This window comes from Teleopsis dalmanni, chromosome 1 (assembly GCF_002237135.1).
Source record: "Teleopsis dalmanni isolate 2A chromosome 1, ASM223713v2, whole genome shotgun sequence".
Classification (NCBI taxonomy): domain Eukaryota; kingdom Metazoa; phylum Arthropoda; class Insecta; order Diptera; family Diopsidae; genus Teleopsis; species Teleopsis dalmanni.
This window is the reverse complement of record NC_051846.1, coordinates 144,793,318-144,809,692: the sequence shown is the minus strand read 5'-3', so window position 1 is coordinate 144,809,692 and position 16,375 is coordinate 144,793,318. Positions and strand designations below refer to the sequence as shown.

The 16,375-nt window shown below is 26.2% G+C and overlaps 1 protein-coding gene across 1 annotated transcript; it reads left to right on the top strand.

The window, feature by feature from the left end:
* Positions 1-6,319: 6,319 nt before the first annotated feature.
* Positions 6,320-8,069, top strand: LOC119669193 (proton channel OtopLc-like). The gene is made up of 4 exons (XM_038079005.1): positions 6,320-6,416; positions 6,633-6,817; positions 6,940-7,088; positions 7,989-8,069. Exons 1-4 carry the CDS (start codon positions 6,397-6,399, stop codon positions 8,046-8,048), a joined length of 414 nt encoding a protein of 137 aa, XP_037934933.1. The 5' UTR covers positions 6,320-6,396; the 3' UTR covers positions 8,049-8,069.
* The last annotated feature ends 8,306 nt before the right edge of the window (positions 8,070-16,375 follow it).

The window sequence follows — 16,375 nt, the reverse complement described above, 5'->3', positions numbered from 1 at the left end:
ATATACATTGTGACCGAAAATTTTTCGGAAATTCTCATTTAAAATTCGCGCGCTGTATATTTTTCGATATTTTAAGTTTATGTAGTTTGGCAGCACTGTCCTTAATTACTATGCAAAAAATGAGCGCGATCTGTCAGACAGTTCGTTTACGGCAGCTGTTGAAACCAGTTCACCTCAGTAGTGCGTTGCGAAAAAAAACAATGGAAAAAAATATTGATCAAAGAGTTTGCATCAAATTTTGTGTTTCGAACGAATTTTCGTGTGCAGAATCGTTGCGAATGCTACAAAAGGCTTATGGGGAATCAGTTTTATCGAAAACTCAAGTTTATGAGTGGTACAAAGCCTTTCAGGACTGTCGTACGACCGTCGAAGACATGCCGCGTTCTGGACGACCTTCGACCTCTACCACCGACGAAAACATTGAAAAGGCAAAGGAAATCGTGTTCAAAAATCCTCATGTGAGTGTTAGAGAGATAGCACGAGAGCTAGGCATCGGTCGTGAGATGGCTCGTTTGATTTTGGTGGACAATTTGTGTATGCGACGTGTCAACGCTCGGCTTTTTCCGATTCACCTCAATTTGTTCCAAAAACACCATCGTGGACAGGTCTCGTTAGACATGCTTGATCGTGCCAATTCCGATCCAACTTTCATGGAACGCATCATAACGGGTGACGAGACATGGGTCTACGAGTACGACATGCAAACAAGCCAACAATCATCGGAATGGAGAGGAAAAGACGAGCCGAAACCGAAAAAACCACGCCAAAGTCGCTCGAAAATCAAGGCAATGCTGATTGTTTTCTTCGATATTCGTGGTGTGGTGCATCATGAATTCGTCCCTGAAGGACAAACAGTCAATAAAGCCTATTATTTGACTGTTTTAAGACGTTTGCGTGAAAATATCCGCCGTAAACGGCCTCAATTGTGGAAGGATAATTCATGGATTTTTCATGACGATAATGCTCCCTCGCACCGAGCCAACATTATCAACGATTTTAAGGCCAAACATTCAATAAATACCATCGAACAGCCCCCGTATTCACCTGATCTTGCACCGTGTGACTTTTTCCTGTTTCCCAAACTCAAATTACCACTCAGAGGAACGCGTTTTGAATCCATAGAAGACGTAAAACAGAATTCGCAGAGGAAACTCAAAGCCATACCGGAAAGCGCCTATAAAAAATGTTTTGATGATTGGAAGAAACGTTGGCATTTGTGTATCGCTTCTAATGGAGCATATTTTGAAGGAGATAAAATAAATATTGATGAAGATAAAGAATTTTGCGTTTTATTTAAAATTCCGGAACTTTTTCGGTCACAAGTATATATTTAATATATATATATAATATATATATATATATATATATGTTATATACACAATATATCCTTATTAGGACGTGAGTTAAATATTTGAATTAGAAAAGAGATCAAAGGCACTTAAAAAAGATTTTGTTACATATTTTGAATGTGAGTATATTAATATTCAAAATAAGACTGTGGAAAATAGAATTGAATATAACTTACTTATTTAGCACTCAAATAATTTATAAAGTACTGGCAATTAATCTAATCATATATATGGGTATTATTCCATTGAAAACAAACTCAATGTTCATCCAAGACCTAGTGTCCTCATTTTAGAAGTTAAGTTTTATTAAATTAATAATTATATGATATATTGTATACTATGTACGAGTATACAAGTATAGAATTATTATAGAAATATTATGTATTTTACAATGAATTATTGCCCAACTAAAGTATTTATGTGAAAGAGTTTTCAACACCTCGGAAAATAATTCAAAAATGATTAACAATTCTTTTTTATGTTTAATTTACACTTTAAGGTAAAATTATTTTATTCACAGTTTACGTTTGTTAAGTTCAGAAATCAGAAAGAAATCACGTTTTTCTGAAAAGTAAACTGAATAAATTTGCTCTCATTAAAAGTATATAAAACAATATATTTCGCAGCTGTTCAAAATAATTAATTTCATCAAAACAATGAGAGCCATACTGTGGCTAACAAAGTAAACAAAATTTTGGCCGATTTTTAGAGAACTCCTGAATCATCAAAGTGTGGTCCACTAAGAGATTTCCATGTCTAAGAAAAAATTTACTTCAAAGAGATTTTTCTTTATCAATGCTAAGCAAACATTTAGAGAAAATAGAACATTTCGCGATTTTAAAAAAAATTTAAATTTAGTTATGTTCAGCAGGTTCTGAACTCAAGTGGTTCTAAAGATTTTTTCTTAATTTAAGTGAATTTATTAAATTATTTTTTTTTTTAAAAATTTGTATTTTAATTTGCTGTAAGGCAGGCAATGTGCGTGATATAAAGTCAAAATATTTGATATAATTAAATTATTAAATAAATTGATATTTAACGGATTAATTTTCAAAAATATTAGTTTTAATATATTTCAACTAAAATCATAATTATTTCTTCAAACTTCGATATTAAATAAAAAATAAAGTTAGAGGAGTTTTTTATATTTTAACTAAAATTAAAAAATTCATTAAAAACGCCGAATGCATTACAATATAAGTGATTTATGTATTTAAACATTTTGTCAAAAATATAAGTTAATTTGAGATTTTAAAAATTTCAAAAAAAATCAAAAATATACCACGAGTATATATACGTCAAATACAAAACATAACTATGAGTATATATACATATATAATAATTTATTTTTATTAATATTTATTTAAAGTAATGAAGTAATAAATTTGAAGTGATCGAAAATAATTACTTTCATAATTATTTTTTAATATAATTATTACTTTGATAATTAAGTATTAATAGTAATAAATAGTAATAAATAGTAAGAGTGATCATTTTACTACCACTATTTTATTTAAAGTAATCAAGTAATCAATTTGAAGTGATCGAAAATTATTACTTTCATAATTATATTTTTAATATAATTATTATAATTATTACTTTGATAATTAATTTTGAATAGTAATTAATTATTTTTCTACAATTTTGGAAGATATTTTTTGAAATATTTGTATTGTGCAGTATTTTTCTGCTCTACTCAAAAATAACTCAAAAATTTTGCTTAACGTCTAAAGAAATAAAATTAAACGGTTCTAATTTTTACATAGAATACTTACAAAATGTATTGGAATCACTTTAGTTGGATACCAACTATTAGTCCACTAAATATACTTTAATTTCATTACTTATATGTGTTGGTGCTTAAATGTTAATTTTTTTTTGAAAACTTCCGATAATTTTTGCGAAAAATATTAATTTTTCAATATTTTTGCTAGGATTTTTGCTTATTTTTCGTATATCAATATTCTATTATAGAATGAAAATAGACTTTTTTGACGATAGAGTTTTTCTTCTATCATGCGCCGTTTTTCTGATATTGTACTTTCAAGGGACTTAACTACTATATTACTTTTTTCAACAAATACGCATAAATTTATTTTTTACTGTAGTATTTTATACCCACTAAAAAATAATATCAGGAAATTAGTGGATGATAAAAAATAAAATTATTTAGCCAAAAACTGATCGCAAAATGAGGTTTTAAAAAAATTAATATTTAATATCGAACAAATAAAAAAAAATCTTCTTTGAAACACAATAACTTTCGATCTTTCGAAAGTTTCGAAAACGAAGGTATATGGAGTATGAAATGTAATTCTTTGACATTTACTTAATTCGTTTTTTTTCTATCTATTCCTTGACATTCAGTTTTGAAGGGGGTGTTGTTCTACCGGTAATATTACAGTGTATTCTAAGGATAGCTACTTTTTGCATATCTACTCTCTTCCTAATTAATATGTTATTAATGTAGTCATCTGCTAATATTAGGAGTGCTTTATGAAAGACTGTTTTAAAATCACTACAGATTCCCACTACTAAGATCAGAATTCCACTGTATTGATATAAAACTCAGGATAATAGGGCACATATTTCAAAGCTTTAGTCCATACTAGTGTTCCATGAAATATTTAGGTCTTAACAGTTTTAACAGTTTTTTGTCAATAACAGTTTTAGACATTTACTATTGGGCATCATACAAAATAATGATATTACTTCCAAAGCCTTTTGGCTGCGCCTATACTCTTGTAAGAAAGAGGCAACTAAATCAATTCTTTGCGTGTTTTGAGTTTAAGGTAAAATTTGACATTTATGGCGTAAGCTCCTCAACTTTCTGTGGTTTCTTCAAATTTACAATAAAACATATATGGCTGCGATTTTTATATTCTTGAATTATTGTATATTTTATACCTTGTCTTAAATGAGAAACAGATTTATTTATCACAACTTGTTATACCTGAGGTTAATTGGAACTTGAAATAAAATGAAGTTTTAAATATTGCTACCAATTTAAATATAAAAAATTACATATCGTTATTATCGTATAACGTAATTGCAATATTAAAATTGTTTATTCCATAATTTAGTATATAATAAATTAAATAATTATAGATATATGAAGTTCCTTCTATTTACTTTAAAAAATACTATAAACACTATAAAAATTTTAGAAAACTAAACCATTTTAAAATCAGTAAGCAATGTTTATAAATAAATTTTGTAATCAATAATATAATATATATATATACATAATATAATAATATATATAGAGATCTAAGGATCGACTGAGTGAAAAAATATATATTAAGAACAGAGTCCTAAAATTATTTACAAAAGTTGGTACGTTGCCCAACCCGGCTCTAACAAACCTTAGATCCACCTTAGGACGCACAGGAAGATATGCTGATGTACGATCCGTCATCAGTTAAAAGATAATTAAATGATGATAATTCTAGTATAGTTAAAACTTAGTGTGGGGCAGGGATAAGCCCACCCAGCCACAAAAGAGTAAAAGTGCGCAATAGCACTAACTCAAATCACAACAACAACAATATAATAAGTGATTAATTTTGATCTTACTTGCATAATTTGTCTCTAATAAGGACATACAAAACTCATATTTCTCTATAAGCTTATTACTAATATTGTTACACAAAACAAATTTTACATTATGATAAAAAATAATTATATTCTACATGCACTTACTCCATTAGTTCCCACTTAATAATAACGTCTAAATATACTACAACCTTCAGAAATATTAGGAATATTTATTCCTCACTCTGTATAAAAACACCGAGTTATATATCTAGAAATATATTCCTATATAGTATTATATAAAATATTAAATGTTGAATTTATTTATCGACCTATTTTTTTTAATAATAGTTTTTAATTTTTTGATAAGTTAAATTGACAATAAATAGTTTTACAGTCATTGAAAATTTGAGAAAACGTGTCAATATTAATGATAGCATCCCGATCCTGATGATAACTGTCAAGGAGAATTGAAATATGGAATATATTAAAAAATATTGAGCAAACGTTGAATTTGAATTTTAACAAAAAGTGACCTAAAACCAGATAAAAAACTTATAAAAACCATTATTCTATAAAATATTATATGAATACAACTACAGTATGACCTCGATTAATGCAACCCTCGAATATCGCAAGTCCTCGGTTATTGCAATCGCTTAAATTTTCCCTATATTACCTCTTATATTGCAACACCTCTTATATTGACTACCGCGAAGATTGCGGTAGTCATATTATTTCAACAAGAAATGGATGAATGGGTCAACGAATTTTGTATGCAAAATGTGTCTCTTGCAGAACAACTTGATATCGATATAGATTCAGACTCGGAAACTGAAGCCATGTAATTACACATAATTCAAAATGGTTTGGCAATAAATGTACTTAAAACAGATCTTCAATGGGCTGAGGAAAATTCCATACCTCTTACAAAAGTTATGATACTTATAGATCTAAGAAATGAGGCAGTTACAGCGAATCTTAATTGCAAAGTATAATTGCAATTATGTTGTTATAAACAAAAATAAATAATTATATTATTTTCTAATAAACTTTGTGTTAATTTCTGTTTATTTGATTAAAAAATATTAAATACACTAAATAAAACTAAAGTCGTTTATTGTAAGACACTCGAATTCTATTAGTTGCATTAATCTAGGTAATACTGTATATAAATATATTTCTAATAAGACAGAAATATAGTTCTATGTTTTCGGTTCTCTACTTATATATATGTCAAATAGGTACTCTAATCTAAATAACTGAATAATTCATAATACCTAGGTACTCTATTCCAAATATATAACCATTTTTATATTTAAATATATTATATTTCACAATCTAAGCAGGTCGTACTATTTAAATAAACTGTATTTTAGAAATTTTTACATTTTTTATGTTTTTCAATAAATTATATTAAAATAGATGTTATTTGAAAAAAATATTAAGCACTAATAAGCACTCATATTTTTATAGTTAAAATAACTGATTTACTCATATTTTCTTGCAATTAATGAATTTCAATAAGTTAAAGTATGTATGCATTTATTTTTGAATTATTTATAGTTTAACAAGTACTGAGTTTACTAATAAAATAATGTTGTGGATTGTAATTATTAATTTCCACTTACTAATTACTGATTTGCATAAAAAGTATTGGACTTTCACTTTATATTTTTATATACTTTCTCAACTTTGTAGCAATAAATTATATACAAAAATTAATATCTTTATTTATCTTATTTATAGGACATCATTATTCATCGTCACCAGCTTGGTGTATGCCATCATTTTAATCGTCGTTTGCATTGCATATGTCATTAGTGATGTGACCACACATCGTCTGCCAGTGCTCTATTACGAGACATTCTTCACTTATCTATATGGCGCTAGCATACTCTTCCTGCTCTATGTGTTCTGTTTTCTACTACAGGGTATGTTCTTTACAAATTAAGTTCCAATTAAACGGCTACATATATATATATATAATTTGGTCAATATAAAAGCTGAAATTCAATTAATTTAAAAAAATTGTTTTGCTAAACTTGTTTAACAGAAAGCTCCTGTTGTAATGGCGGTGGCAATAAACCAAAATCTCCACCAAAAGAGAAAAAGTCAAAGAAAAAGTCACCAGATCCAGCCGATTCGAAGGATGCGAAAGGTTCAAAGGATTCTGGCAAGAGTAGCAAACCAAGTCCTTATCAGGTAAATGAGTTACGACAATAGTTAGTAAATATTTTTTTTCTTATTACTTCCAACTTTACTTAGCCTTCTGTTTTTGTTCTAGAAGACTTTGTAAATTTTCTGTAATTAATTGTAAATTCTTTGTACACTTTTGCCTAGCCCAGCCCAGTTGTCAGGTTTTGAGTTTCTGTATATTTGATTTCATTTTATGTGCTAAAGTGGTTTGCTTTTATTAATAAATGAACGCTAATTGGCATAATTATGTACCTCTTTGCTGTTGATTTGACTATTTTCGTTTATATTTTATCTCCTTCACACAATTTAGTATCTTTTTTTTTCAAATTTATTGGGGGTCACTTTAATTATAAACCGAGTTTAGTGAACAGCTTGTAGTCTTATTTTTAGAATATTTTTTATTTGTGCTTTGTTTGAAATAAATAAATTCTTAATATTTTTAAGTACTTAATATTAAGTTTAATTCATATAATATATTTTCGTTTTCTATAATTTGTGAACAATTTTTTTTCAAATTAAAAAATGTACTATCATCTCAACATTATCATATGTCACTACCAAATCACCAACACACAAAATCACACCAACGTCGGTAAAAAAAATGCAAATCTACACTTGCCAACTACACGCATAAATGTTGTTGTTTCCGAAATGAAATTAAATAAATATAAATAAAATAAAAATAATGCTAAAAATACAATAAAAATAAAAAATAAAAATTGTTATAAATAATTATGCAAATGACGTACGCTTATCTATGCGCCACTTTTTAATCACCACTGCAACTCTTACTATACGTACTGCCACTGCCACTGCCACCAACTACAATGCTTTTGTCAACAACAATAACAAACAACAACTACTACAAATCAACTGCTACACATATAATATTTTTACCTAACACAGGAGCGATATCCGGTAAAGAAACGTGATCTGGTACGCCAATCTCTGACGTTGCAGGTATGAACAACAACAACAACAACAGCATCCACAACACTTTGAACAACATAGCAACATTTTGTTGAATATTTATTATTGCATAAAAAGTTATTTTATAATTATCTGTACTCTTTTTCTTGTATCTGTCTGGGGAATGCTACTTGGCTGTAAATATCCTTCTACTTCTTGCTCTACTACTTTGCTCTATTCTATTTTATGTGAAAGTCTATATGTATATATGTATGTATATATACAAATATCTTAGCCAACAGAGCTGTGCAATAATGATTACATTTGTAATTAGATTACACTCAATTATAAATTACTGAGTAATTTAATTGATAATTGAATTTCCAGATTATATGTGTAATTTAATTGAAAACCTCAATTACGAATTACAGTATAATCTTAATTTGTAATTTAGTTTCTGAATTACAGTCATAATTGAAATTGAAAAACCAAATTTCAAATTACGTGTAATTTGCTCAAGTAATCTAGAGAAGAAGAAGCATTGAAACTTTTGAAAGATGATAAACGAATCGAAACTATGGTTGGATTTTGGGTTGTAAGTGGCCCACATTTTGTTTGCGCCTTCATTCATAGTATTTTGTTGGGTTGCTTGTTTTTGTTTTTTACATTTGGTGTGTAGAAGTGTTCCATTAGAACTTCAAAGCAGATCAAGAGGCAGAAAATTTTTTCTTTTGTACGCAAATCGAAATCTGAGTATGTTGCATTGTTGCTTTTTTTCATGAAGTTGTCAATTTAATATTGCTTTTTTTTTTTGTATTTCTGTCTTGTGCAGTGATCGAAAATATGTATTTAGAAATGTGTATACTTGTTTCATTTGTTCGGTTGCGTGTGTACTTTTCTATGCTTTTGCTCTATGATATTTGTTTGTTTTGCTTGTATGTTTTTTTGTTTTGGATTGTAGTTTTTTTTTATGAAATTTAGGAAGGTGTCTATTTCGCATGTTTTTATTATTTCTTTTGTTTTAAGCGCTGATATGCATGTGTGTCAGAATGTGTATACATTTTGTTGTTTTTTTTTGTTTAATTGATTGAACATTTGAGTTGCGCGTAAATTTTTTAAAGCAAATTTGAAAAGATCGTTGTTTTTGTGCATCAAATAAATATATGCAAATTTGTAAGCAGTATATGTATGTGTGTATAATGTGTATGCAAATAATATAATTTTATATGTAATGAGATTATGCCTACATTTATGTTTTAAGAATTATTTTTATTGCTCAATACGATTTAAAAATTATAATAACAACAATGAGTGGTAATATGGTAATATCTAGTTTAAGAATAAAATTTTTGGACAAAGTCTTATGCTGGATGTATATTTGGTTTTGTATGTGCAATAATTTTTTATTGAATATTTATTAAATGGTTAATTGCGTACAATGTTTAATTTTTCCCTGTTATATACGTATATGTGTATTTTTATATTTCTGAATATAATCAATAATTTTAAAAACTAATTTTTATTAATATCGTCTAGTGATAATATGCATGTATATATAAAATTTTTAAAATTATATATTTCAATATTTTGTAGGAATGTAATAACAATACCAAATATACTTTAAAAATTTGAATTTCAATTTAGTTTGAATTTATTTGTTATAAATATTTGAGAAAAAAATTATCATGGAAAGCTGAGTAATGAGCATGCATTTAAGGGTGGTTTTGCGCAATTTTATTTTTTTGTTTTTTGTTTTAAGCGAATGTGTAAACATTTTGTTGTTTCTTTTTTGGTTTGACGATTCTACATTTGCTTATGCGAAGCGTGTGCATTTTTTTTAGCAAATTTGGCAAGATCGTTGTTTTTGTGCAGTATATGTATATCAATTTGTGTGCAAATAATATAATTTGTTTTGCTCATAAGGTTTGCCTACATTTGTTTTTGTAAGGGATAATATGCATTTTATTATATTTAGTTGATTGTACAGCTGAGTTAAAATAAAGAAAAGGAAAAATTTAGCTTATGCTAAATTATGCAACTGCAATTTTTAATACATGTTTCAATTTTCCCACAATTAAATTATCTCATCATTAACTTAAATTTTAATTTAATAAATATATACATTTAATAAATAAGCGTTGTTGTTGGCATATACATATGTATGTATTCTTAAATATGATATACAAAATTAAAGATATTCCATAAATAAATTTTTCTAATAATTCATTTAAAAATACGCAAACTGAAAGTATAAGATATAAAACAATATATAATTAAATTTCATATCTTTTTTATATACATTATTTAAATAAATTTTTCAATAAAGATTTTCTTGAACTAATTTACAAACACTTTTAATCTGTCTTAAATTATAAAACCAAAGCGCGTAAGTTAAATTTTTTCTTTTCTTTATTCTTCATCAACTAGACAATCAACAAAACGTATCAATATGCACATTATCGCTTAAAAAAACAAATGTAGGCATAAAGATAAACTTGTACTTATATTTGCATACACGTTGTACACACATATACTGCTTACAAAAACAACGATCTTCCCAAATTTGCTTAGAAAAATTCAGGCGGTACGCATAAGCAAATGTGAAATCAGTCAAACCAAAAAAAAGAAGAAAAGTACACACATTCGCTTAAAACAAAAAACAAAAAAATAAAACTGGGCAAAACCCTTAAATGCACGCTTATTACTACTGATTTTTTTCTCAAAATATTTGTACCAAGTGCATTCATATTAAATTGAAATATAAATTTTTAAAGTATATTTGGTATTGTTATCACATTGCTACAAAATATTGAAATATATAATTTTAAATATTTTATATATACATGCATATTATCACTAGACGATATTAATAAAAATTAGTTATTAAAATTATTGATTATATTCAGAAATATAAAAATACACATATACGTATATAACAGGGAAAAATTAAACATTGTACGCAATTAACCATTTAATAAATATTCAATAAAAAATTATTGCACATACAAAACCAAATATACATCCAGCATAAGACTTTGTCCAAAAATTTTATTCTTAAACTACATATTTTTACTCATTTTTGTTATTATAATTTCTAAATCGTATTTAGCAATAAAAATAATTCTTAAAACATAAATGTAGGCATAATCTCATTACAGATAAAATTATATTATTTGCATACACATTGTACACACATACATATACTGCTTACAAATTTGCATATATTTATTTGATGCACAAAAACAACGATCTTTTCAAATTTGCTTTAAAAAATTTACGCGCAACTCATAGTCAAATGTTCAATCAATTAAACAAAAAAAAACAACAAAATGTATACACATTCTGACACACATGCATATCAGCGCTTAAAACAAAAGAAATAATAAAAACATGCGAAATAGACACCTTCCTAAATTTCATAAAAAAAAACTACAATCCAAAACAAAAAAACATACAAGCAAAACAAACAAATATCATAGAGCAAAAGCATAGAAAAGTACACACGCAACCGAACAAATGAAACAAGTATACACATTTCTAAATACATATTTTCGATCACTGCACAAGACAGAAATACAAAAAAAAAACAGCAATATTAAATTGACAACTTCATGAAAAAAAGCAACAATGCAACATATTCAGATTTCGATTTGCGTACAAAAGAAAAAATTTTTCTGCCTCTTGATCTGCTTTGAAGTTCTAATGGAACACTTCTACACACCAAATGTAAAAAACAAAAACAAGCAACCCAACAAAATACTATGAATGAAGGCGCAAACAAAATGCGGGCCACTTACAACCCAAAATCCAACCATAGTTTCGATTCGTTTATCATCTTTCAAAAGTTTCAATGCTTCTTCTTCTCTAGATTACTTGAGCAAATTACACGTAATTTGAAATTTGGTTTTTCAATTTCAATTATGACTGTAATTCAGAAACTAAATTACAAATTAAGATTATACTGTAATTCGTAATTGAGGTTTTCAATTAAATTACACATATAATCTGGAAATTCAATTATCAATTATAATTACTCTGTAATTGTAATTTAATTTGTAATTTAATTGATTTTGCACAGCTCTGTTAGCCAACTTACACCAAAAACATAGAAATATAAAGACATGTAATTTGCCTCTGTTAAAAAAATCATGAATTCTGAAAAGGTACACGCAATGGGAAAAACATGTCTGTTCAAACGTATAAACAATCGAACTTATTATTTTATGTATGATCAATGCTATTTTGTTAGTGAAGTGAGCAATCAAACCAATAGCGAATATGTTGTATTTTGTTTGGACAAAATAATATAGAAAAAACTCTAATATCAGAGCAAATGCACACATAGCTTCTAGTTCATGCGTATGTAAGTTTCTTGATAAATTTTTTCTACTCTTCTTTTTATTGCACACTTACTAAATATATATATGCATGGGTAGGTGAGACAATATTTTTAAATGTGATGCTTGGATTTTGTTTGTGCGCTTTTTTTTGCTTAAAATATATGACTGGCTTCGTGTGCATGAAATACACAAGTCTTCCAAATTATTTAAAATTTGATTTTTGCTGAAATTTTATACTAGCTTCATACTAAAATATGATATTTGCCTATGACATGATGCGAAAACACCGGAGTAGCGCAACCACAATTGTTATTAGTGTAAATGCTCTTAATATATTTGGCTGTCCAGACTCGGCTATGCCATACAGTAACACTAGTTTCATGAAGAGTATTCATAAACACCATATTATACAATAATTGATTATGCTTTATATATTAAGTTTTTATTATTATATTCTTATATCAAATACAATAGAATTATTAACTAAATTTATTACTTAAATTATATAGAATACAACTATAAATCTTAGATAACTAATTATACATTAACTTAAATTAACTAGAACTATTAACTATATTTAATTGCATATTACTTATAACTGTTTAAAATGAGTTTATTTATTTAGGGTGAATATTTTTGTTTCATTGCTAATTTTTCTAAACATTTATAAATAGTATATTTTTTATTAAAATTCAAATTTTTGCAATTGTTTTTAATATGCTGGTAAATTTTGCACTATATTAACAACTTTTTAGGTTTAAAAAACCCTCAGTACTGCCATTTAAATAGCATTGAAGATATCATAAAGTTATTAAAAATAAAAATTACTTATTAATTTGATATAACTTATTGAAAGTATTAATTAATATAATTAAGTTAATGTTTTACACAGAAGTTCAAATATTTACAATTTCTTTAATTTATTATTAAATTTTACACTATTTTTTTTAAGTACCCAGTTTGATTTAGCACTTTTATTGAAAAGTTTTTTAACAAAATTTCATTGTGGCACCCGTAAATCGGATCCTTAAATCAATTATTGTTATAAACTTTTTTATTTCTTTTTTTTATAGTGTTTGCTAAGATTTCTTTAATACCATTTAAATGGTATTCTGTTTTGAAAAAGAAAGTAAAAGGTGATCACCTTTTACTAAAAAATCTTTCTGACGATCTCTATAAAATGTGCGTTTTGAAATTTTTAAAAAAATATTTGAAAAGTATTATTATGTAAATGGCATTAAAAAAATTATAATAAATAGTATAAAAGAAGAAATTAAAAAAAATGTACAAAGCGAAAATTGGTTTGAGGAGCCGATGTGCGGTAGCCATCGCGAAAGTTTGTTGGACTTCTTAATAAAAGTTCTATTATATAAGAACTCAAAGTGGCTACTAAAAAGTAGCCAAGATAATGCAAAATTTAAAAGTAAATTATAAAAATTGTAAAAATATATATTTATGTAAAAATATTAGTCTAATAATATTTATGAATGATTAGAAAAATTAACAATAAATAATATTCACCCTTATATAAGTAATTTTATTTTAAATAGTTATAAGTAATATGCAATTAAATATAGTTAATAGTTCTAGTTAATTTAAGTTAATGTATAATTAGTTATCTAAGATTTATAGTTGTATTCTATATAATTTAAGTAATAAAATTCAGTTAATAATTCTATTGTATTTGATATAAGAATATAATAATAAAAACTTAATATATAAAACATAATCAATTATTGTATAATATGGTGTTTATGAATATTCTTCATAAAACTATTGTTACTGTATGGCATAGCCGAGTCTTGACAGCCAAACATATTAAGAGCATTTACACTAATAACAATTGTGGTTGCGCTACTCCGGTGTTTTCGCATCATGTCATAGGCAAATATCATATTTTAGTATGAAGCTAGTATAAAATTTCAGCAAAAATCAAATTTTAAATAATTTGGAAGACTTGTGTATTTCATGCACACGAAGCCAGTCATATATTTTAAGCAAAAAAAAGCGCACAAACAAAATCCAAGCATCACATTTAAAAATATTGTCTCACCTACCCATGCATATATATATTTAGTAAGTGTGCAATAAAAAGAAGAGTAGAAAAAATTTATCAAGAAACTTACATACGCATGAACTAGAAGCTATGTGTGCATTTGCTCTGATATTAGAGTTTTTTCTATATTATTTTGTCCAAACAAAATACAACATATTCGCTATTGGTTTGATTGCTCACTTCACTAACAAAATAGCATTGATCATACATAAAATAATAAGTTCGATTGTTTATACGTTTGAACAGACATGTTTTTCCCATTGCGTGTACCTTTTCAGAATTCATGATTTTTTTAACAGAGGCAAATTACATGTCTTTATATTTCTATGTTTTTGCTTACACGCTTCTCATAAACTCATTAACTAACATACGCTAGCAATTCTGTAAATTAACATTAGTCATTCTATTAAAAAATATTGTAATTTATTGTCTAACATCAAGTAATAACGTCCTTAATATTTTTATTCATATTCTACATAATGCTATATATATATATATATATATATGAATGCCGGATAACATTAATACCTGGATTATACCTGCATTATACAATTATAAAAATGATGGAAATTTCATTAACATACCTATATATAATTAGTAGATTCAACATCATTGTCATAAGTAAATAGAGCCTCGTGAAACTAAAGCAGCTTCACTCTACACATATACTTGTATATATAATATTATATATAGCTTTGTAGATACTTCATAAAAAGCAACAAAATACATTAATAATTGGCAGTATAAATAACGAAAATTTCCTTTTTGTCTTCATTATCAGTATTAAACATCAATTAAATATATCATATAAATTTTTAAATAAATTTTAGTAATCTATATTCTAACTATAAAATATTAATTAAAATCTCCATTTAATTATATCCTAGCATTTATTTATTGGTGGGAACAAAAACTTATACCCTGGTTAACTCTACTATAAGTGTGGAACATTCATCAATCATCATCACAAATAGCTATCGCAGATAAACATCCAAATTAAATCTTCAAAACTACCATTATAAATCGCTAACCATTATAATATATTATATAATTTATATATGTACTAGATATTAATTAATATAATATATATTATATTTGGATATATATTAGAATATATTTTATATATATTATAAAGCATATATTTTATTAATTCATCATTAAACTATGCATTAAAAATAATTAAATAAAAATATTTTTATAAAAATATTCATTATAAAATAATTATATATAAAAATAATTATTAAAAATAATTTAATAAAAATATTACTATAAAAATATTTGTTACAAAATTATCATATATAATTTTAAGTAAAAAAAGATAAGAAATATCAATATAATTCCCTTAGACAATTTAATTTCTTGCAATTATTATTTAAAACTGATTTTATATAAAGAACTATCTCTGATGTCTAGGACATCAACTTTTTATATAATTCTCCAATGATTTCTCCAATAACGAATAGCGCTTATTTTAAGAAGATGGCGTTCTTTTGCTTTATAGCTGAAAATCAAGTATTTTACATTAACTCAAAGTTCAATGGTTCCATATTTAATATAATATACATAGAATATATATAATAGAATCTTGACTGATTATTTTAAGTGATGGTTCGCAACGTGTTAAAGACACGCCTTCATTACCAACCGGTTAATCGAATCTTTGTTTAAATAGCTTAGTTTTATTCTGTCCTTCTTATTTATTAAACTTTCTAAGTCGTTAATATTATCTTTCGCTAACTCCTTGAAATTATTGAAGAGTAGTTTATCTAGCGCGTCTGTTCTCTGCTTCCAAAGAAGGCATGTACAAAAAAAATTAAAAAATTTTTGTCTGGCTGATTATAGCTCTTTAATAAATGTTATGTGAGATTTTCATTTTGGATTCTATTTTGATTTCACTAAAAGGGCACAAGACTGTAGTAACTGCCATCATTTTAGAGACATTCCTTCCATTCTTGCTTATCAGCAAATATAAGAAAATATTAGCTTAA